The sequence below is a fragment of the Barbus barbus genome, assembly GCF_936440315.1.
Source record: "Barbus barbus genome assembly, chromosome: 44".
Classification (NCBI taxonomy): Eukaryota; Metazoa; Chordata; class Actinopteri; order Cypriniformes; family Cyprinidae; genus Barbus; species Barbus barbus.
In genome coordinates, this window is record NC_136722.1 from 21,620,716 (window position 1) to 21,641,168 (window position 20,453).

The 20,453-nt window shown below is 37.6% G+C and overlaps 1 protein-coding gene across 1 annotated transcript in view; it reads left to right on the forward strand.

Moving 5' to 3' along the window:
- dnah5l (dynein, axonemal, heavy chain 5 like) overlaps nucleotides 1-20,453 on the forward strand; it is a gene marked incomplete at its 5' end in the record, with an annotated part of 51,608 nt that overhangs the window by 28,481 nt on the left and 2,674 nt on the right. Inside the window, 28 exons of the mRNA XM_079407180.1 lie at nucleotides 1,650-1,739; nucleotides 2,617-2,853; nucleotides 3,742-3,909; nucleotides 5,299-5,505; nucleotides 6,039-6,368; nucleotides 7,455-7,661; nucleotides 7,807-8,049; nucleotides 8,225-8,379; nucleotides 8,767-9,431; nucleotides 9,706-9,986; nucleotides 10,112-10,327; nucleotides 11,619-11,786; nucleotides 12,106-12,210; nucleotides 12,504-12,617; nucleotides 12,742-12,918; nucleotides 13,034-13,228; nucleotides 13,420-13,575; nucleotides 13,711-13,893; nucleotides 14,365-14,535; nucleotides 14,632-15,010; nucleotides 15,237-15,508; nucleotides 17,946-18,110; nucleotides 18,345-18,612; nucleotides 18,795-18,916; nucleotides 19,138-19,293; nucleotides 19,376-19,567; nucleotides 19,664-19,852; nucleotides 20,259-20,391. Of these exons, the coding sequence (XP_079263306.1) occupies nucleotides 1,650-1,739; nucleotides 2,617-2,853; nucleotides 3,742-3,909; nucleotides 5,299-5,505; nucleotides 6,039-6,368; nucleotides 7,455-7,661; nucleotides 7,807-8,049; nucleotides 8,225-8,379; nucleotides 8,767-9,431; nucleotides 9,706-9,986; nucleotides 10,112-10,327; nucleotides 11,619-11,786; nucleotides 12,106-12,210; nucleotides 12,504-12,617; nucleotides 12,742-12,918; nucleotides 13,034-13,228; nucleotides 13,420-13,575; nucleotides 13,711-13,893; nucleotides 14,365-14,535; nucleotides 14,632-15,010; nucleotides 15,237-15,508; nucleotides 17,946-18,110; nucleotides 18,345-18,612; nucleotides 18,795-18,916; nucleotides 19,138-19,293; nucleotides 19,376-19,567; nucleotides 19,664-19,852; nucleotides 20,259-20,391 (5,944 nt within the window). The remainder of the gene's footprint in view (nucleotides 1-1,649; nucleotides 1,740-2,616; nucleotides 2,854-3,741; nucleotides 3,910-5,298; nucleotides 5,506-6,038; nucleotides 6,369-7,454; nucleotides 7,662-7,806; nucleotides 8,050-8,224; nucleotides 8,380-8,766; nucleotides 9,432-9,705; nucleotides 9,987-10,111; nucleotides 10,328-11,618; nucleotides 11,787-12,105; nucleotides 12,211-12,503; nucleotides 12,618-12,741; nucleotides 12,919-13,033; nucleotides 13,229-13,419; nucleotides 13,576-13,710; nucleotides 13,894-14,364; nucleotides 14,536-14,631; nucleotides 15,011-15,236; nucleotides 15,509-17,945; nucleotides 18,111-18,344; nucleotides 18,613-18,794; nucleotides 18,917-19,137; nucleotides 19,294-19,375; nucleotides 19,568-19,663; nucleotides 19,853-20,258; nucleotides 20,392-20,453) is intronic.

The window sequence follows — 20,453 nt, forward strand, 5'->3', positions numbered from 1 at the left end:
TTTCTGCCTTCAGTGCAAAAGCGGACAAAATACTATTGAACTTTTTATTAAATATTTTAACATAATTGACAATTAAAGTGAGAATTTTATTTTTTTACTTCTACTAACTGTAATTACTCTTAGCTAAACATCATCTTTTTCTATTAGTCTTAAATCCTTTATTTGGTTTTTCTTTTCCATTTTCCCTGCTCAGGTCTTGATATGTTTTCCCTGTCATTGTATTTGGCCATCATTTCGACCAAAACCTGTTCATCAGCATGCAGACAATAGTTTACTGGGTCTTTAATGTGTTCAGAAGAATGTTACTGATGCGCTGAAGCTGTTTCTATGGCAGCATTCAGACAACACTGAGCAGTTATAGCTACAACAGACGCATCAAAACGTACACTGGTCTTGGGCTGCAGGGTGATATGCAGGGTAAAATGTTAGTATTCTCCTAGTTGCAATACAGGGCTGCCTACACCAAACCTGCATGGGCCCAAATGTACAAAAGTTGCTCTTGGCCCGAACGGGCTGGTCATAGTGTGGGCTGCTCACAGAGAGCCTGCGGTGAGCCCAAAGCTGTGGGCCTCGCCTGGGCAAGCCCGCACTGAGTCTGTTTAGGTTTGGTGTGGGCTGGCCCTTGTCCAGTGTGCCCGCAAAAAGCCAGCATGGGCCCCGCAGAGGCATGTTTGCAGGGATGTCATACACTACAACCCGCCGCTGCAGTCCGCGATCCCATCCATGCCGTCTATTCCTCTAAACGAAGACCCACTGCGGTGGTGGTACGGGATTTCCAGGCTCTTTTCAAAACTGTCTGCTTGTTTGTAGTTATCTCTCTGCGTGCCTGTGACTTCAGTTCTTACAGAGCGCGTTTTTTTTTTCTCAAGTGCAGAATCGCCTCTAGTCCTGTCTTTAGCCAGACCACGTTAACATGTTAAATTCACTGTACAAATGCGCATGGTCTAAGTAAGTAAAACGAGCATGGTTTTGCTTTTAGCCAACATGAAGTACATTTTTAAAAGCTGTTTTAATGCTATTCCTTGATAAACTTTCCTGTTGTTTTTGACTTGTGTTTTAATATGTTGGTTAACATTATATGAAAATGAAGAATTCTGTCAGTCTGTTGATTGATTTTCCATTTCTGCATTGCTCCAGCCAATCTGAATAAATAAGCTATTCACTGGTTTATGTTGAGTGTATGCTCTTCCTTTTTTTCTGTTTAACGACTGCCTAAAATTAAATGATGATAACGCAAGGCAAGCATACGGCATAATCGTGACCTATTTTTAGCAGAATTCATTGAGGGATTTGACAGTGTGATTCAAAGATTAAGTATTTGAAGTGTAGTAGGCTGTAGACACACGCAGAGTTTTTTGTTTTGCCATTTTTGGGGGGTTTCTAGCTTTTAGACTAGTCGGATACAAAACTTCCGTTTAAACGACAGTCAAATTAGTCGTAGCGCACATCCCTAGTATAGTGATATAAAGTGGGTAAAACATTTATATAAAAATAGATCAATAAAACGTTTGTAAACCATTTAAGCCATTAAGTGGTTTATGAATATGAAAAGCTCTATTGATTTTTTTGACATTGCCTAGGGAAAGGTAAGAGAGGATTTTGTACACAGTTTTGAAAAGCTCTTACTGACTGTTGACTATTTTCCACAGGATTTGATTACTTTTGTCTTCACTGCCGTTTCCCCCAAAATGCAGCTGCTTGAGTGCATGTACATCAAGCAAACAATTGATTTATTACAGGTAAATTGTGATGCACAGTCACAATCATTTTCAGGTATCATGAAATACCGTATTGACCCGAATATAAGATGACCCTGAGTATAAGACAACCGCCCTTTTTCCAGATGTACCTTTAGGAAAAGGCTTTTTGAAAAGCAAATCTTGTGTTTTACTGAGGGTGGAAAAAAACTAAAAAAAAATCTTATAGCATATTTTTCCTATTTTAATGTTTGTTTTGAAAGTATGGTAAACACTGGTAAAATGTACCAACAATCACATTTAAAAATATACACTTTTTGATACACCATAAAAATGATAGGTAGCACATCTGAATTATATAACATTTAGTCTATCCATCTCACAGTAGCCTACCAAAATTTTTATCATCAGTAGAAGTTAAATCTTTTTGTAGTCTTCAAATCTGGGTACTGTCTTACGTTTTAAAATCACACAGGAAGTTTTTGGTCCCATCAGGCTAACATGACAGTCACGACTCATGCCGCTGTAAGCATTTTCATTTTCTTTTGTTTTCACTCGCGATCTTTACAACACTACATTACATTATGTATTTCATGGCACACTCGTTTTACCCGTTTTTGGCTCCACCTATTGTTGTGTGTGTATTATTGACATGTAAAAGTCTAGACCCTGAATATAAGACAACCGCGTGTTTTCAGATGAATTTCCAAGAAAAAAACATATATTATATTCGGGTCAGTATGGTAAAGCTTGAGTGGCTTATTGAATTAATATACACTATGAGTTAGAATTTTAGACACACTAAATCGGTTTAATTCATGTTAATGATTCTAAAAATTGAATGATCTTGAGCTATAATCTTGGCAAATGGTGGCTACTTTAAAGAGGCTCAAATATGGTGCTGATTTGTTCAACCCAGGGCCTGTTGCCAGCCGTTGAAGAGAAACACCTAACAGCAGCTCACATCAAACGTCTCTTCATATTTGCTGTGATGTGGTCTGCTGGTGCTTTGCTGGAATTGGATGATCGAGCCAAGATGGAGGTTTTCCTTAAACAGCACAATGCCAAGTTGGACCTGCCCAGGACACAGGGGGACCAGACCATCTTTGAGTTTGTGGTCAGTGCAACTGGAGAGTGGGATCTCTGGTCTTCAAGGGTAAGACCATTATTTGTTAAGTATAATGTTATGATCTTTTATTATAGCAAGCCACACGCTACCTTTTTTTCAGGGCTGCCCTCGATTTAAGATTTTTCTGGTCGACTAGTTGTCATTCATTTTAAGCATTAGTCGACTAATCACACGTTTATTAATAAACCATTTACATCATAATAATGAGCCTTTAATTGCCTACATAGCCTAATAAGCGTTCGAGCGCACACATAAAGCTTGCCACAGCACACCGGCTGAAGTAATCATTATGAATGTGTCAGGGCAAAACAGTAAGGAGGCTGCGTTAATATTTTAATAATTTATTCATAAACTAGTGTTTGCGGAAGTGTTTCGAAAGATGTATTACTCTTATCTGTATAACCAAAAATGGAGTATTTTAAAGTTCCACTGAAGTGCCTTGGAGCACACTGGCTTATAGGTAACCTTCAGACTAAGATATTGATACTAACATCCCAAAAACTTTTATTTTGATTTCATGGGGACTTTAAGTGCAAGTGACCGCAAGTGAAGGCGGCGCCTTCATCTGTCTTGTAGTGAGCGCGCTACTATTCAGCTTCCACATTTCGCAAAGACACATAAATACTAAATAGCGCACATTTTTCTAGGTAAACATTAGATTGAGCGGCCATGTAAAGTTGCTGCTACTAACATATTTCAGATGATAAGCCATATTTTTTTATTAGTTGCAAAAAATCTGCAACTAATAAAATTTTGGTTGACCAAGCCGCCTCTTCTCATCGATTAACGGTTAGTCGACTCTTTGGGGGGCAGCCCTATATTTTTCCTACATTTTTCCTTACTGTTTCTTTTTATTCAGTGCATGAATAAGTTATAATTTTTAAATATACCTTTTAACTGCAATGTCATCATTAGGTGCCAGAGTATCACTACCCCAAAGACACAGTTCCTGACTATGCCTCCATTCTCGTACCCAATGTCGACAATATAAGGACTGACTTTTTGATGCAAACCATTATGAAGCAAGGAAAAGCTGTCCTGCTCATTGGTGAACAGGGAACAGCCAAGACAGTCATGATCAAGGTACATGTCTGTTTGTTATCAGCAGAATAATATTTTGTTATAAATAGTTTCCTGGCTTTGTAGTTTATAATGCATATTTGAAAACTTGAAATTGAACTGGTGTAAACTCAAGGTGCAATCAGATATCCGTTGCTTAGCAAAAGATCACAGGTGAAATCCAGTGATTCCAATAGGAATCCACGCGATTAGTCTCATAGGGGTGAAAAAGTTCATAGGGCCCTATGATTACCGCGATGCAGAAAACACGGACGGAATCGCAGAATCCAGTCATGAAAACGAAATTTACAGTTTAACGCAGAATGTCACAGAATTTGTATGGATGAATTAATCAAAAGTAGGTCATTTCACTTAAATCAAATCGCGATATGGACTAGTTTCTGTAAATATTAAGCTGTAAAAGTCGATTTAAATATGAACCCTGCATGTTCTGTGTGTCTGTGTGAATGGAGCAGACGCGCGGTTTTGTTTACTAACGTTACATACACAGTGCGCGTGGCGCTCATAAATACATGCTCAGTCATAAATACATGAACAACATCTCCAGAACTGATCTGAGTGATTTCACGAGCATTTTCCCATTTCATTTGAGTAAAACTAGCGTCATATCATAAACACACAGAACTTTAAAGGTATTCACGGCAACCCGTCAAAATAAAAGTTTAACTTTGTGCCAGAAATAGGCTATATTACTATTATTTTGTAGAATGTACATAATACTACTACTTACTACTACTGTTGAAAAATAATAAAGCTTTATTTTTTAAAGAAATTATCACAAAATATTTTAAATTTAATAGTAAATCCCCTTTATTTGCCAAAAATTGAAATGTTTAATTTTCATTAATTAAAAATAAATTAAGTCTTTGTAATGTTTTATGCCTTCATCTGATAAGCAGTAAAATTTAAATACACTACACAGAATTTCTGAGGGGGGAAAAACATTTCATAAGGCTACTTACTGTAAGAATAAAAATAAAAAAGTTTGTATGCATTCAAATAATTAGACATGCTAAAACACATGGTAACAATAAAACATAAGGTGAGGAAAAAAAAAATTCATACGGCCCTAAACATTTCATTTTTGTTACACTTTTAATAAATTAAATTGTACAAGTTTCATGATTTTAATTAATTAGACACGCTTTTTGATTAATAAAATTTAATTTGACCATTAAAAAGGAGTCCAGAAAAATTAAAATGGGAAAAAAACGGAATCCAGAAAAATTAAAACGAAAAAAACTGAATTTAGAAAAAAAATTAACGGAATTTGGGAAAAAATAAAACGGATTTCATAGGGCCCTAATTCACTACACAGATTTCACTCGTCATGCGAATTCACCACACTGAAATGAATTCTAACAAATCTTTGTAATCCAAACCTCCCCACAGGGCTACATGAGCAAATATGACCCGGAAACACATTTGAGCAAAAGCCTAAACTTCTCTTCGGCCACTCAGCCTGGCATGTTCCAGCAGACTATCGAGAGTTACATAGACAAACGCATGGGCACCACCTATGGACCTCCAGGTGGGAGGAAGATGACTGTCTTTATTGACGACATCAACATGCCAGTTATCAATGAATGGGGTGATCAGGTGAGGAGTCACATGCAACTTCATGACTTAATTTGCTAAAAATGTACCCATTTTGTAAATTTCTTTGAGCACACTATGTATAGATGACCACAACAGACATGGACTCTAATTTTGTATTTACATTTTTTTTAATTTTCAAATAACAAACAGTCCATCCTATCATGGCATAACTAATAAATGTAATTAAAAAGGACCAACATTTGAATAAGTAACAGTGTGCCGCAGTGATGACAAATTTTTGTGAGCCAACCTGGAAGTTAGCATCACCCTGGTGCCCTCGACAAAAATCCAAAAGGATTTTTGGCTTTTGGATTATTGCAAAAAAATAAGCTCTGTGACCAACAAAAGTTTATGATTCTTCCACGTTTTGTTCATCATAATCTTCTCAAATGAACACAACTTTTATGCATTTTGAAGCCTAAAACATTTGGCCGGGTTTTGGCCTTCAAAAATATGTGATCCCTACAGCACTCCATAGCATCCACTTTTTTATTCTCCTTGACTAAGCCTCTGGTGTTTTGTTCACCACTCAGATCACTAATGAGATTGTTCGCCAGCTGATGGTGCAAGGAGGTTTCTACAGCCTGGAACGGTCTGGAGAATTTGTCAGCGTAGTCGACTTGTATCTGGTGGCTGCCATGATCCACCCTGGAGGTGGTCGCAATGACATCCCTCAACGACTCAAACGCCAGTTCTGTTTGTTTAACTGCACTCTGCCATCCAACTCCTCCATAGATAAGATCTTCCAAACACTGGCCAGTGGTTATTTTTGCCCAGAAAGAGGCTTTCCGGAAGAGGTGTGCTCTCTAGCTGCCGCCCTAGTCCCCACCACCAGGAGAGTGTGGCAAGCGGTCAAAGCTAAGGTACTGCCTTTGTAATATTGTCTAAAGAGGTATTGCTTATTGTACATGAAACATTGGGGTGGGAATCTATAGTCTCCTCCAAATTTGATTTGATTGAGTCTTTTAAACATACATGCATTGTGACACAGTGGTTCAAATTATTAGATTAATTATTATTAAATGGTGCCCTCTTGTGGTCAGTATTCTTCTAATATTGTTTAGCTCTTGCAATATACCATTCAAAATATTGGGGTCAGTATGATTTATTATTATTTTTTATTTAATCAATAATTTCTTCAGCTAGGAAGCATTGAATTATTCAAAAGTGACAGTAAACACTTTTAGGCTATCTTCACACTTGGCGTCTTTTTTTTATTTTTTATAAAGATATGTTTATTGGGAATATACATAAAATTATCTAGTATGCAAAAGTAATAAGAATATCAGCATATTCCTTTTTTTCAAAGTTAGCAAAAAAAATACAATGAACTAATTTGTTGTTAATTTTGTTGTTATGGAAACTACTCCCTTGTCACTGGTCAGCTGTCAAAAAGGCACTTGACGTAGGGCGTTTTTTTCAGAAAAGTAAACCTTTCTTCAACTTGAAAAGACTCTGAGCTGCAGAAAAAGACACTGGCGGTGGCGTTTTAAAAAGCGCTCAGGACTTTTTTGAAAACACGGTTTACTCCATAGATTATAATGTAAAACAGACTTAAGAAAAAACTTAAAGAAAAAACGCCAAGTGTGAACACGCCCAACTATTTTCAACATTAATAATAATAATAATGCATTTTGCTTTAGTGCCAAATCAGCTTATAACAATGATTTCTGAAGGGTCATGTGACGCTGAAGACTGCACTGAAAATTCAGCTTTGATATCACTGGACTAAATTACTTTTTAAAAGATATTAATCGAAAATTGTTATTTTAGAGTGTCATAATATTTCACAATGTTACTGTTTTTACAATATTTGTGATCAGATAAATGCAGCCTTGGCGAGCACAAGATAATTATTTCAAAAACATTAATAAACCTTACCTACACCAAACATTTGAAGGCTAGTGTATATTAATAAAATACTGATATTATGTTAATATTGTTTTCAGATGCTGCCTTCCCCGGCAAAGTTCCACTACATTTTTAATCTGCGTGATCTGAGCAGGATATGGCAGGGGATTCTCACTGTGGGATCAGAAGTATGTAGGACACCTCAACTGCTGGCATCTCTTTTCCGCCACGAGTGCACACGAGTCATTGCCGACCGCTTCATTGATCAGAAGGACAGAGAGACATTTGATGGCATTTTAGAGAGGGTGTGTCAACTAAATCCTCAAAGGCTTCATGAAAATTTTTGTTTTCATTTCATTTTAATGTATAAAAAAATAATCATAGATTTTAATTGTATCATTTGTATTTCTTTACCTCTATTAATTATCAGATTTTTCTACTGTTCTAAAGGTCACAGCACAGGATCATGGTCCTGACCTTGTGGAGCAGGGGTCACCGGAAGCTTATTTTGTGGACTTCCTGCGAGACGCTCCAGAAATGACGGGAGATGAACCTGAAGATGCAGAGGCAGAGACACCAAAGATCTATGAGCCCATTCCTTCCTTCAAGGCCCTATCAGAGCGCCTGTCTGTGTTTCAGCAACAGTATAATGAAACTGTTAGAGGAGCAGCCATGGATCTGGTCTTCTTTGAGGTTAGTGGAACGGAAATGATAATGTTGAAATGTAAAAAATGTTCTATAGAGTGGGCAGCACTCTGACATTCCGGAGCTACAACCTGAGTTTGAGTCCCTTCTATTCAATAAAAGGCCAAAAATATAACTTTGAAAAATAAAAACATATCACATTGACCTCTATACACTCTCACAGGATGCCATGGTCCATTTGATGAAAGTCTCACGGATAATCCGGACAGCTCGTGGTAATGCACTACTGGTTGGAGTCGGGGGTTCTGGGAAACAGAGTCTCACCCGACTTTCATCCTTCATTGCTGGATACCAGAGTTTTCAAATCACACTGACACGGTGAGAATATTGTACTTGTTCTTAAATTTGATGGTTTGATTTCACATTGTTGTCATAAGGGCTTTACACACCCTGTGTAAACAGAACGCTGGCTTATTTTATGTCAAGTTTCACGTTCCGTGCGAATGGCCCCTAAAACTGCATAGTTTCAAAAGCAGTGCTAAACCTGCTTTGGAGCAAGGTTTCATAACCCTGGGTAAAAACAGTGCTAAATTACAAGTGTGAAACGCTCCTCTTGCCGGGCTTAAAAGCAGGGTTTAGAATGACGATAACCTGGAGTTAAGCAAAGTGGGAAAGGCCCAATAGTGTGTTAGGGCACAGTACTGATACTTCAGTAAATATTTTATCAAATGATAAATATATTCAACATAATTTCTTCCTTTACAGAACATACAATGTGAGTAATCTAATTGAGGACCTGAAAACCCTGTACAGAATCGCAGGTTTGGAAGGGAAGGGCGTGACTTTCATCTTCACAGACAATGACATCAAGGATGAAGCTTTCCTGGAGTACATGAACAACGTTCTGGCATCGGGAGAAGTCTCAAACCTGTTTGCTCGAGACGAAGTGGATGAGATCACCCAAAGTCTTATTCCTGTCATGAAGAAGGATCTCCCACGCTGCCCACCCACCATCGACAACCTTTACAACTACTTCCTGTCCAGGGTGCGCAGTAACCTCCATGTGGCTCTTTGCTTCTCACCGGTTGGCGAGAAACTCCGTTCCCGTGCCTTGAAATTCCCCGGCCTCATCTCGGGCTGCACTGTGGACTGGTTCCAGCGTTGGCCACGGGATGCTTTAGTAGCTGTGGCTCAGCATTTCCTCTCCAACTATTCACTGCGTTGTTCAGACGAGGTGAAGAAGAGCATGGTAGAAACAATGGGAACATTCCAAGACATGGTGGCAGAGATCTGCACTGAGTATTTCCAGCGCTTCAGGCGTCAGACCTATGTGACTCCCAAATCCTACTTGACATTTATTAAAGGATACCAGATGATTTACTCAGAAAATATTGAACACGTGGGGATGCTTGCGGAGCGAATGAACACAGGTTTGCATCTGTTTTAGATTCTGAATTTTAGATTTGTTGCTGTTCATTTATTTAATTTATATTGTCATTTGGATTAAAAAGGGAGGCTTGGTATCTTCAGCATTAGTCTTGGAATTAGAATCCACTTTTGCACCAAATTCATTTGTTACTGTATTAAGGCAGAATGACAAGATCATAAGATGTTTAAAAATTAACCTTATTCCAGGAACGAACGCTCTACGATGCAGCACCAAAGCATCTGTTCATGCTCTAAACTCTTTTATCTCATCTGCAGGTCTCGAGCGACTCATGGAGGCCGAACAGTCTGTTAATGAGCTTCGTGTGGAGCTGAGAGAGAAGGAGAAGGTGCTGGAGGTGGCTAACCAGAAAGCAGAAGTAGTTTTGCAGGAGGTCACGGCCAAGGCACAAGCTGCAGAAAAGGTGAAGGCTCAGGTCCAGAAGGTGAAAGATAAGGCCCAGGCGATTGTGGATGAGATTGAGGGGGACAAGAAGGTGGCTGAGTCCAAACTTGAGGCGGCCAAGCCAGCATTAGCGGCAGCTGAGGCTGCCCTAAAGGTAAATGTCGGGAGCATGCTAAATCACTTCTAAAACACACTTTAGTTAAATGTTTTGTATTTCGTGTTGACTTGAAGTCCTTGAATTTAGTCAACTTAAATCTTTATACCATATGTTGTTTCTAGACCATAAAGCCTGCTGACATTGCAACAGTGCGTAAACTGGGAAAGCCTCCACATCTGATCATGCGGATCATGGACTGCGTGCTCCTGCTGTTCCAGCGACGGGTGGATGTGGTCACCATGGACCCAGAGAGACCCTGTGTGAAACCTTCATGGAGTGAAGCTCTTAAATTGATGAACAATTCTGCATTCCTCAGCATGCTGCTGAACTTCAACAAGGTCAGACAACACTGTGATACTGATCAAATCTTCATTTTAGGTCTTTATTAAAGTCATATCTTAATGGATGAGCCATGGTAAAGTAATCTTTACAGTTTTTTTATAAAGTAAATGTAAGAATAACTTTTATATTGTAGGTAATTTTTCAAGATGAAGACTTTACTGGACTGATACAACTTAGGTTTACTTGATTATCCATAAATCATTTTTTTAGAAAAATCATGTTGAAATGTGAATACCAATGATCCATCAGGCTTCTGAGGAATGCTTTATGCATTATGTTTTGCTCCCCACAATGAAAACTTATAAGCTTTGATCATAAATTTAATCAATAATTTACAAAGCATTTAAATATAATATTATAAAGACATATTATTGGGAGATATACAGTAGAGTGACAACTGATATTTAAAGTATGTGTAGTCTGCTGTACTGTTATAAACATTTCACAAAAGTTTTTACTCTAAATAAAATTGCCTCTTTTTCCTCCTCAAAGATGAGTTTCATATTCTCCTGTATTATGCTATATGACCATAAAAGATGTATCAAATGTTACTAAAAAACAAACAAACACATGTACACTTGATTGTATTAATATATTTAGTTATTTACTGTATAAAGTTTCAAAAAACTTTATTAACAACTATTTCTTCAGAAAAACTTTGTCATATGTCTGGCTTTACAGGGTTTATATTATATTCAGGATGAGCACTGATTATGAAAGTCCTATTCTCATATTGCACTCATGTAGCACTAATAGTAAATAACTTAATCTCTCCAAGTTATTAATGCAGACTATATGGAGCTCCATGAATCTTTCACTTCATATCCATGTTCAAATGGAAACCCCCACATATATATTTACTGTGCATTATTAATAAAGACTTTCTGCTATTCACTCTATCAGTGACAGTGTGCCTTTTGGGATGTGAGTCAGTGGTTGAGAATGCATCTGTTCAAACTATGTAAACAAGATTATAGTGTCCCAGTAACAATCCAAGTTTAGAGCAACCTTAGGCCAGTATGACACAGAATTTGTAGCCGTCAAAGTCAAATAGTTAGCACAGTCACAGTGGAATCGACACTAGGACAGAAATGAAGCAGAGATTAAACATATGAATCTCTATCTGACCTTATTTGACCTTGGGATTTGCTCTTTGGGTCAAAGTGATTAGATATTTTGTCATTAATGAATTCATCATGGTTACTATTGAAATTCTTTGTTGTAGTTTTTATTTTTATCAGTTCAACGGCATCACATTTCCTTTGACATTTTTGTTATGCTTTAAAGGACACTATTACAGAGGAGATGGTTGAACTGCTCACTCCATATCTGGCGATGGAAGACTATAACCTAGAAACAGCTAAGAGGACCTGTGGTAATGTAGCGGGCCTCTGTTCCTGGACTGAAGCAATGGCGGAATTCTTTGGCATCAATAAAGAAGTTCTGCCCCTAAAGGTGATGTCATGATGTCTCCCTAGCCTTTTGTAGGATGTGCTTAAAGGAAATATTTTACCTAAACTTACCTTTTAAAAATCAGTGATTAAGATTTTTTTTTAATGTTTTTGGAAGATGTTTCTTATGCTCACTGAAAAGAAAGTTCAAAAGAACAACATTATTTTGAAATAAATGTTGTTGTTTTTTTTAGAACACTTTGTGTCTTTACTGTCACGTTTGATCAGTTTAATGCATGCTTACTGAATAAAACTTAATCTCTTTTTAAAACATTGGTTATACCTCTTTATAAATATATTTCCATACTTTGTGTGTATCACAGGCTAGCTTAAAGCTTCAAGAGGCTCGTTTGACTGTAGCACAGGATGAACTAGCAAAGGCTCAGGAACAACTGGACGCGAAGCAGAAAGAGCTGGATGAGGCTCAGGTGTGATATATATGTGATATATAACCAAGAATCGGTTCTATTTGATAAAGAAAATAGTGATAACAAATTATCTTCATGACTTCCGATTCCATTAACAGGTCTCAAATGTGCCTTCTTCTGCAGATACGGGCAGAACGGCACTTTAAATACATGAAGATTAATTAATGAATATTTGTTTTAAGTATATAGTTAGCACTAATTTTTGAATTTGCATTTGTAATTTTCAATTAAGTTTATATGAATTTCCAAATATTTAAAATCCCAGATGAATGTTTATGTACGTTTTTGCACAGGCGATGTATGATGCTGCCATGAAGGAGAAGCAAGACCTGCTGGATGATGCTGAGGCATGCAAGAAGAAAATGTCCAATGCTGTGGCACTCATAGATGGACTTGGTGGAGAAAAGGTTTGAAAATTCCTTGTGGAATTTAGATTGGATTAAATAAGAGGTACACCACAGATGTTTGACTGCAAGCCTGAAAACATCTAAAAAGGTGATTTGTGTGTGCATTTTCTTATGTCTGTCTTAGATTCGCTGGACAGAGAGCAGTGCTCAGTTTGAGAGACAAATCAAAGATTTGGTGGGGGATGTTTTACTGGCCACTGGATTTCTATCCTATTCTGGGCCTTTTAACCAGGAATACCGCAGCCTTCTTATACAGCAGTGGAAGAAAGAGATGAATATCCGCCGCATCCCTTACAGCGAGGTACATCCTGAATCTTTTTCATGTAATATTTCAACAGCAACAACTTATTATTCCTTCAAGCTTGTTTTTGCAGTTTATGAATCATATAAAACGATTCTCCTGATTTCCTGCACAGAACCTGAATTTGATCAGTATGCTGGTGGATAATGCAACTATAGGAGAATGGAACCTGCAGGGTCTCCCCAACGATGACCTGTCCATTCAGAATGGCATCATTGTAACAAAAGCTTCTCGTTATCCTCTGCTCATCGATCCTCAGGGCCAAGGCAAGATCTGGATCAAGAACCGTGAAAATAACAACGAGCTACAGGTACTGATTTGATACCAGTTTTAATCAAATTTTATAGTTTGATTATATTATCATTGCTTTAATTATCAGTGTAATTAAATCCTTCAATGTACCAACTTTGAACAAATGTAGTGGGCTTGGGCTTTAGCTGTCAATTAAGCAAAAAGACTTAGTTACTGTAACTATGTTTGCTGTTTTTTTCCTCCTGTTAGGTGACATCTCTAAACAACAAATATTTCCGAACTCACCTGGAAGACTGCCTGTCCCTGGGCAAACCTTTGCTCTTAGAGGATGTTGGGGAAGAGCTTGATCCAGTGCTAGATAACATTCTGGAGAAGAACTTTATAAAGTCTGGAAAAACTTCTAAAGTAAGTGACTTTAAGAATAAATTATATAAATTTTTTTTAAACATTTCTAAACTCTATGTGATACAAGACACATGCCCAGTCTCAAACTTCTCTGGGCTGCAGTAGACCAAGCTAAGACATTTTCTCTTGTGTTAGGTTAAAGTTGGGGACAAAGAAGTGGATGTAATGGATACATTTACTTTGTACATCACAACTAAGCTAGCCAACCCTGCATACAGCCCAGAAATCAATGCTAAGACAGCAGTGGTGGATTTTACAGTTACTTTGAAGGGTTTGGAGGACCAGTTACTCGGCAGAGTCATTCTTATAGAGAAAAAGGCAAGTCTGAGACCGTGGTTTTTTTTGTGTCAATAATTACAGTTTTTTATTTATATTTTGAATTCATTTTATATTTTACATTTTTTCAGGAAAATAAAAAAAAGTTGTGATTTTATTCAAATTTATTCAAATTTTATTGACATTTTCATTTTTTGTCTATGTAAATGTCCATTTTAGTTTGAGTCATTTTTGTAACTTTCAAGAAAAAATTTGAAATGTTCCCTTGGCTTAAATAAATTAAATTTAAGTTTAAATAAATTAAATATATAATGCTTATTTTATTTCAGTTAATTAAAATGTTTTTTAATCATTTAAATTTTTGCTTAAGTTTGTTAACTATAATAACCCTGGTCTGATATACAGGTTTTAAATTTAAATAAATTAACTAGATATTGAATTATGTGCAATCAATCAATCGATAATGTAGCTTTTTTATGTAATATTGATTTAATCAATTATTTTCCAATCAAGGAAATGGAGGCTGAACGTGTGAAGCTCTTGGAGGAAGTGACATCGAACAAGAGGAAGATGCAGGAGTTGGAGAGCAATCTTCTGTACAAGTTAACCAGCATTCAGGGCTCTCTAGTGGAGGATGAGTCTCTTATCGAGGTGCTCGGAGTCACCAAGACTATAGCACAGGAGGTACTTTCTTCAATTATAGTCATGTGCTTTTAAGCTGATTTATAAAACTGACTTTCAATTGTGTTTCGATAGCTAAAATCTCCTGCCATCCCCTAGGTAAGTCAAAAGTTAGCAGTTGCTGCAGAGACTGAAATTATCATCAACCAAACCCGAGAGGAGTACCGTCCAGTGGCCACCAGGGGGAGCATCCTCTATTTCCTGATTGTGGAGATGAGCCTGGTCAATGTGATGTACCAAACTTCACTACGCCAGTTTCTGGGCATATTTGACATGTCGATGGAGAAGTCGCCAAAGTCCCCCGTTACAGCTAAAAGACTAGACAACATCATGGAGTACCTCACATTTGAAGTTTTCCGCTATACTGCTCGGGGACTCTATGAAGATCACAAGTTCCTCTTTACGCTGCTTTTGACATTGAAAATAGACCTACAGGCCAAAAGCGTTTCCCACAGCGAGTTTCAGACCTTCATCAAAGGTTTGAACCGTAATGTTTTGCAGATGACATTGTGTACTTTCAGTTTGCTGTTTATATCCCAATTCATTTTAACAGCATGTAGCTTCAATTTAATCAGACAACAGCACACAGAAGCTACCATTGATGACCATTCAATACCTCTTGAAATCCCCCACAATTCCCTCTAATACAGTCTATTTAAGAACTTATTTCAGGCCAAGTAATTATTTATTTTACATTCTTTCAGGCGGAGCATCTCTAGACCTAAACTCTGTCGAGCCCAAGCCAAGGCGCTGGATCCTGGACACAACGTGGCTAAACTTAGTGCAGTTGTCCAGCCTGCCTCCCTTCACTGCTCTACTAAGCCAGGTGGCCCGCAATGACCGTGCCTGGAAGAGCTGGTTTGATGAAGCCACTCCAGAGGAGACCCCTCTTCCTGATGGTTATGAGAGCCAACTGGATGCATTCCGCAAACTGCTGCTGATACGAAGCTGGTGTCCTGACCGCACCATTGCACAGGTGCAGGAAAACCTCATTACTGTACTTAGTATTTACAAATATTTTTGTGAATATTACTTTTTAGTTTTACATTTTCAGTTTTCATTTTAGTTTGACAGTTTCAGTCATTTTTATTAGATTTTGTTTTCTAAAATATGTCTTATTTTCATTCATTTGTTTTACTTGAGTTATTGTCAGTTTTACTTTTTTAACGTAAACTAAAAGAAAATTTGATATTTTGCCTTCGCAACTAACTGAAATTAAATAAGTTCATTTTTTTATATTCTATTTTATTTCTGTTAACATTTTAATTTATTTAAATTAGCATAGTTCTTTGTCATTTTAGTTTTAGGTAATGATAGCAGCACTGATGCAGGGTCAATTGGTTGTAGATTAATTCAAAATTGCGCTGTTATATATCCAAATCCAGCTAATTTGGGAGTTTAAATGTCTTTAGACAAAAATTGCAAACTTCATATAAAATAGAAAAGAAAAGAAAAAATAGAAAACTGCAGATAAATGAACAGCATTTTCGGAAGGGTAAGTACTTCCATTCACTCACATTTTGTTTATAAAAGATAAGTGAATAATAAAGATAAGATTCTTTATTATTATATTATTGGTCCCTTCTGACCTTGACAAATATACACCAGATACATTTTTGTATTCATAGTATGTTAGTACTATGAAGAAAAAAAACCCGGCAAACTTTGTCTGATATCCAAATCTGATAAATGAGAAGAGTGCCTGCTCTAATCTTTTGTGAGCTCATAGAAGCAACTAAGTAAGCATATATCCTTTTCAGGACCTTCCAGTCTATAAAAAGATTCTGTGAAATGAATTTGAACAGCTGATCGGCCACCGAGCTCCAGATTGTCACTTAACATTCGTAATCAAACCTGCCTTTTATGATGTTTAACGATTGTGGGGTCACAAAATTTCTCAAGAACACCTGCTCAGGTCACTTTCATTCCAAAATTAATAGCAAAAAAATAATAATGTATGCTTTGTATTAAGAAAATAATTATTTATGAAATTATAGGTTGCCCTGTGATGGACTGACCATCCATCTAGGGTGTTTCCCTGCCTAAAGCCCTTGATGCTGGGATACTCTGAATCCAGCATCTCTGTGACCCTACATAGGACAAGCAGTTTGAAAAATGGATTGATGGATGTATATAATCTTCGCTCTTTAAATTATAGATCTTTAGCTTTGTTGGTAGATTGTCCATAGTGAGAGTAGAAGGACTGAGGTTTCCCCTGGCTATAGTCATTTATAATTTGACACCACAGGCCTGTTATATGGTCATGGGTAGGCACATGTTATTCATTTACTGGTCAGTGGAGTACTATCACCTTATTTAGGCATGAATCATCATTCTTTTAGACTGACTGAGAAATTGAAAATTGGATTTCCTGCCAAACGCTAACCAGCAGGAAAGTTGTTTTGCATGTTGCATTTTAAATGTTTATTACTTTCACATAAAGAGACATTGACAATTGTTGATCCAACCACTTTGCTCCTAAAATGAGTTAAGGGTTAAACATACTGTAGGACAGGGGTCGGCAAGTAAGTTTGGCACCGGCCCCAAAACAAATTCACCACTAGATGGCGGGCCAGAACATAGTCGGAGGATAATTTAATATATTAATTGATGAAATCAGATGCAACTAGAATTGCCTGTGACTGACTTTTACAGTGTATTTTGTAACTGGTAGTGAGCTGTTACTCTGTGTAAAATCCTGCGACAGTCATTAACAAAAAGCCACATTTGTGTGGCGGTGTCCGATCAGAGTATGTGAGCAGAGTGGAGCGTCAACAATTTCCCCTCCGTGCTCCGAGCATTTAATAATAGCATAAAATAAAAGAAACGCCACTCCGCGTCTAAAGTATTTCAGTATGTTTGAAATATCACAGTTCTATGGAAGCCCGTTTCCGCCACTGAATAATAAAAAAAAAAAGGTTATTGCGAATTTTTATCTCACAATCCTGACTCAGAATTGTGAGGCATGTTGGACCTTAAAGACTCTCGTTTTTTGTGAATTGCTCGTCTCATCGTTCCGTGATTTTCTGACTTCGTGTGAAGTGTGACATTAAGAACCATTAAATTTAACATGCATATAATATTAATTATTTATAGCATAACAGCATGCATTTATCTCTAACAGCTGCTGAGACCAATTCAAAGCAGTGACAAGAAGTCACTGACCTTTCATTGACCACTGACCATATGTGTGTGTGTTATTCACAAGACTAAATATATTCATTAAACATGAGTAAGGGAGAATTCATGCTAGGAAGTCTTTAATTACTATTTCGCTCTGTGAGCTAACTGATGTTTCAACAGATGCTTTCAAATATTTATGACTAAGTGTATTAGTCAATAACTAAGTGTATTAAAAATGGCCATTTTTGTGGAATTTGAATATAATTTTGCTCCTTGTTATTCTGTGTTAGGCGCGTAAATACATTGCCGAATCAATGGGTTTGAAGTATGCAGAGGGAGTGATTCTGGATATGGATGCCATGTGTTCAGAAAGTGATAAGAGGATTCCTCTAGTCTGCTTCCTGTCTATGGGTTCTGATCCCACAGAGAACATAGAGAGACTCGCCAGGTCGAAGGTATGAATAATTATTATTCATTATTACACGCTTTTCTAGAATGCCTTATTCTAATTGGTCAGTTGGGGCATTCTGAAGTCAAATATTTGTATATTTGACTGTTGCCCCAGTCAAACAATTTGTACAGACTGGTGCCACCTTCATATTCATTTGCAGTGTCACTTGTTTCATTTAAAATATAATATAGCTTTTAAAATCCAAATGTTGCTCAACAGTTTTCTTGTTGTTTTGCAGGGTGTTGCTTGCAGGCCAATCTCCATGGGACAGGGACAGGAAGTACATGCAAGAAGGCTTCTGGCCCAGAGCATGTCTGATGGAGGCTGGTTACTTCTGCAGAACTGCCATCTGGGATTAGACTTCCTGGATGAAGGTTTAGAGACAGTTACCACAACAGAGAGCATCCATGACCATTTCAGGTTTTGGGTGACCACAGACGTGCACCCTAAGTTCCCCATTAACTTCCTGCAGTCTTCAATTAAATTCACCAATGAGCCTCCGCAAGGTAGAGAAGTGGACAATTCTGCTGTTACTTCCTCATTTGCTAGATTTATCATTATTGTTATCAGAATATCTTTCTGGCTCTTTACATTCAACATCATGTCATAAAAATAAAGGAATAAAACAGGAAATGAAACGCTAAGCATGCAGAGACTGATAATGTGGGGTTAATGATCTGCGATGCAGGGGTGAAGGCTGGACTCAAGCGGACATACAATAGTGTGACCCAGGAACAGCTGGAGATCTCCAACATGCCTCAGTGGAGGCCTATTTTCTATGCTGTGGCCTTCCTCCATACCACAGTCCAGGTCAGGACAGCTGGACATTTTTAGATTTTCATAAACTCATAAAGCCCCAATTGGGATACCCTGCTAGAAAGAATTTAAAGCAATATAATTATTATTATTTATAAGACAATCAATAACATAAACATTATATTATATATATTATTATCAAATTCTATAAAAAAGTATGATTTCAGCCCAGCCATTTAAGACCTGTTGTCCTCATTGCCATATTCCCACTAAAGGAGAGACGCAAATTTGGTCCACTTGGCTGGAACATTCCCTATGAGTTCAACCAGGCTGATTTCACCTCCAGTGTCCAGTTTGTGCAGAACCACCTGGATGATATCGACATCAAGAGAGGAGTGAACTGGATTTGCCTGCGATACATGCTAGGAGAGGTACAGTATAGACCTGCCATTGTTTTTTTTGACACATCCCAAATTTGAAGAACATTCTGTAATTTTACTATTGGTTCTGTAGGTGCAATATGGTGGACGTGTCACGGATGATATGGACAAACGCCTGCTCAATACTTTCGCCCGCATCTGGTTTAGTGAGAACATGTTTGGGGACAAGTTCTTTTTCTATAAAGGATATACTATACCAAAGGCCAAGATGCTACAGGATTACCATGCGCATATTGATACTCTACCATTAGTTGATACACCTGAGGTGATACAGATAATTATTATTTTCTGTAGGGTTTGATGGGGCCACTGGGTGGTGACGTAGAACCTATAACCTGTTGATTAAAATTTCATCCAATAGGTATTTGGCCTCCATTCCAATGCTGACATTACTTACCAGACCAACATGGCTAATGAAACCCTTAACACCATCCTCAACATCCAACCCAAAGACAGCAGCAGCGGGGGGGGCGAGACCAGGGAGTCGTTTGTCCAGAAGATGGCCAATGAGATGCTAGAAAAACTTCCTGCTGACTATGTACCACACGAGGTGAAAATTAAGTTATTGGGCCACTTCTTTATTAGGCTAAGTCTCAAAGCATATTAGGCTAGAATAAACTACTCGACTTTTGCCCCGATTTCCACTGGTTTACAGTTTGTATAAGTTGACCGTAGTTGCCAAAAGTCAGAGCCAGTATGCAGATTTGAGTTGACAGATATCATGATGGTCACAGACTCCGATTTTGTAGCTTCAGACTATGATTCCATCCAGTAGGAGGATATCAAACATGTTTGCATGATTTTAGAACACACATGTATGATCCTCATTCATTTAATGTATGATGCCCAGTGTTTTTTTTTTTAATCTATTCAGATATTAGAAGCTGTGTAGTGTATTCAAGCTTTTAGTGTCTTAATTAAATATAGACTGTAAACTTTCAAATGACTCTACGCAGGTGAGGAGTTACCTACAAAAAATGGGTGCGTTCCAGCCCATGACTATATTCCTTCGTCAGGAGCTTGACAGAATGCAGCGTGTCATTGGTCGTGTGCGCACTACCCTCACCGACCTTAAACTTGCCATTGATGGTGAGTTCCGGAAACGTTCACTCATAGTACAGTAAAAAACATTCATAGTTTTAAAATTAAGA